The sequence below is a fragment of the Lottia gigantea genome (genome assembly GCF_000327385.1).
Source record: "Lottia gigantea unplaced genomic scaffold LOTGIsca_203, whole genome shotgun sequence".
Classification (NCBI taxonomy): domain Eukaryota; kingdom Metazoa; phylum Mollusca; class Gastropoda; family Lottiidae; genus Lottia; species Lottia gigantea.
In genome coordinates, this window is record NW_008708420.1 from 291,099 (window position 1) to 293,054 (window position 1,956).

The 1,956-nt window shown below is 26.7% G+C and overlaps 1 protein-coding gene across 1 annotated transcript in view; it reads right to left on the reverse strand.

The window, feature by feature from the left end:
• Positions 1 to 1,205: 1,205 nt before the first annotated feature.
• The window catches only part of LOTGIDRAFT_143413 (hypothetical protein), a gene marked incomplete at both ends in the record, with an annotated part of 4,786 nt that continues 4,035 nt past the window's right edge, over positions 1,206 to 1,956 (reverse strand). Inside the window, 2 exons of the mRNA XM_009053924.1 lie at positions 1,206 to 1,456; positions 1,490 to 1,648. Coding sequence (XP_009052172.1) covers positions 1,206 to 1,456; positions 1,490 to 1,648 — 410 coding nt within the window. The remainder of the gene's footprint in view (positions 1,457 to 1,489; positions 1,649 to 1,956) is intronic.

A 1,956-nucleotide genomic window follows, 5' to 3' on the forward strand; every position in this document is an offset into this window, starting at 1 on the left:
CAACAGAATCTCTCTATAATCTAATAAATCTATAAAACTAAGTAATAATTCATTAAACTAAGTAATTTTGAAACATGCTTAGAAGTGTATTTCAATAATTATTTAGTTTAATAGATATATCGTCTTATATAGAGATTCTATTCTTTAGTCATGGTACCTGGTAAGTCCAACTGATTTATATATACTCTTATTGACCAAGTTTGAGATTTAAAATTTTATGTCCATTCTAAGAGGTACAGTGCAGCATTTTTGGGGGGTTGATTTTAGTCATGAATGTAAATAGTACTATAAAAAGTGCTAGAATGTATGAAAATTCGGTTAAGAATACTTCCAACTAGGAATTTTACTTTTCTATATATATCAGAGTCTCAAGAAAAGACGAGGCGTCATTTTAACATTAAACTAAATATTTTTGAAACATGTTTAGAAACGTGTTTCAATTATTATTTAGTTTAATGGATATATCGTGTTATATAGAGATTCTATTCTTTAGTCATGGTACCTGGTAAGTCTAACTGATGAATATAATACTCTTATTGACCAAGTTTGAGATTTAAAATTTATGTCCATTCTAAGAGGTAGTATTCCTTTAATGAAAAAATAATAGTCGAAAGGGGACGTGTATCTGTATATTATTATGTACTATAAATTTTTTTTTATATAAAACAATTAATTACAAAATTATAGTCGTGTAGGATAGCCTGAGAAATTCAAACATCTGTATTGATTTTATGAAATTTTATTATATTTTTGTCTGTAGTGTTATTCTTGACGTTGCATTGTCATTGTAGATGTAAATAGAAGTTTTTATTTGTACTGTGTTGTGTCAATAGAAGATATATTTTGTACTGTGTTGTGTCAAAAGAAGATATATTTTGTACTGTGTTGTGTCAATAGAAGATATATTTTGTACTGTGTTGTGTCTATAGAAGATATATTTTGTACTGTGTTGTGTAAATAGAAGATATATTTTGTACTGTGTTGTGTAAATAGAAGATATATTTTGTACTGTGTTGTGTCAATAGAAGATATATTTTGTACTGGGTTGTGTCAATAGAAGATATATTTTGTACTGTGTTGTGTCAATAGAAGATATATTTTGTACTGTGTTGTGTCAATAGAAGATATATTTTGTACTGTGTTGTGTCAATAGAAGATATATTTTGTACTGTGTTGTTTCAATAGAAGATATATTTTGTACTGTGTTATGTCAATAGAAGATATATTTTGTACTGTGTTGTGTCAATAGAAGATATATTTTGTACTGTGTTGTGTCTATAGAAGATATATTTTGTACTGTGTTTCGTAAATAGAAGATATATTTTGTACTGTGTTGTGTAAATAGAAGATTTATTTTGTACTGTGTTGTGTAAATAGAAGATATATTTTGTACTGTGTTGTGTCAATAGAAGATATATTTTGTACTGTGTTGTGTCAATAGAAGATATATTTTGTTCTGTGTTGTGTCAATAGAAGATATATTTTGTACTGTGTTGTATTAATAGAAGATATATTTTGTACTGTGTTGTGTAAATAGAAGATATATTTTGTACTGTGTTGTGTCTATAGAAGATATATTTTGTACTGTGTTGTGTCAATAGAAGATATATTTTGTACTGTGTTGTGTCAATAGAAGATATATTTTGTACTGTGTTGTGTCAATAGAAGATATATTTTGTACTGTGTTGTGTCAATAGAAGATATATTTTGTACTGTGTTGTATTAATAGAAGATATATTTTGTACTGTGTTGTGTAAATAGAAGATATATTTTGTACTGTGTTGTGTAAATAGAAGATATATTTTGTACTGTGTTGTGTCAATAGAAGATATATTTTGTACTGTGTTGTGTCAATAGAAGATATATTTTGTACTGTGTTGTGTCAATAGAAGATATATTTTGTACTGTGTTGTGTCTATAGAAGATATATTTTGTACTGTGTTGAGTAAATAGAGA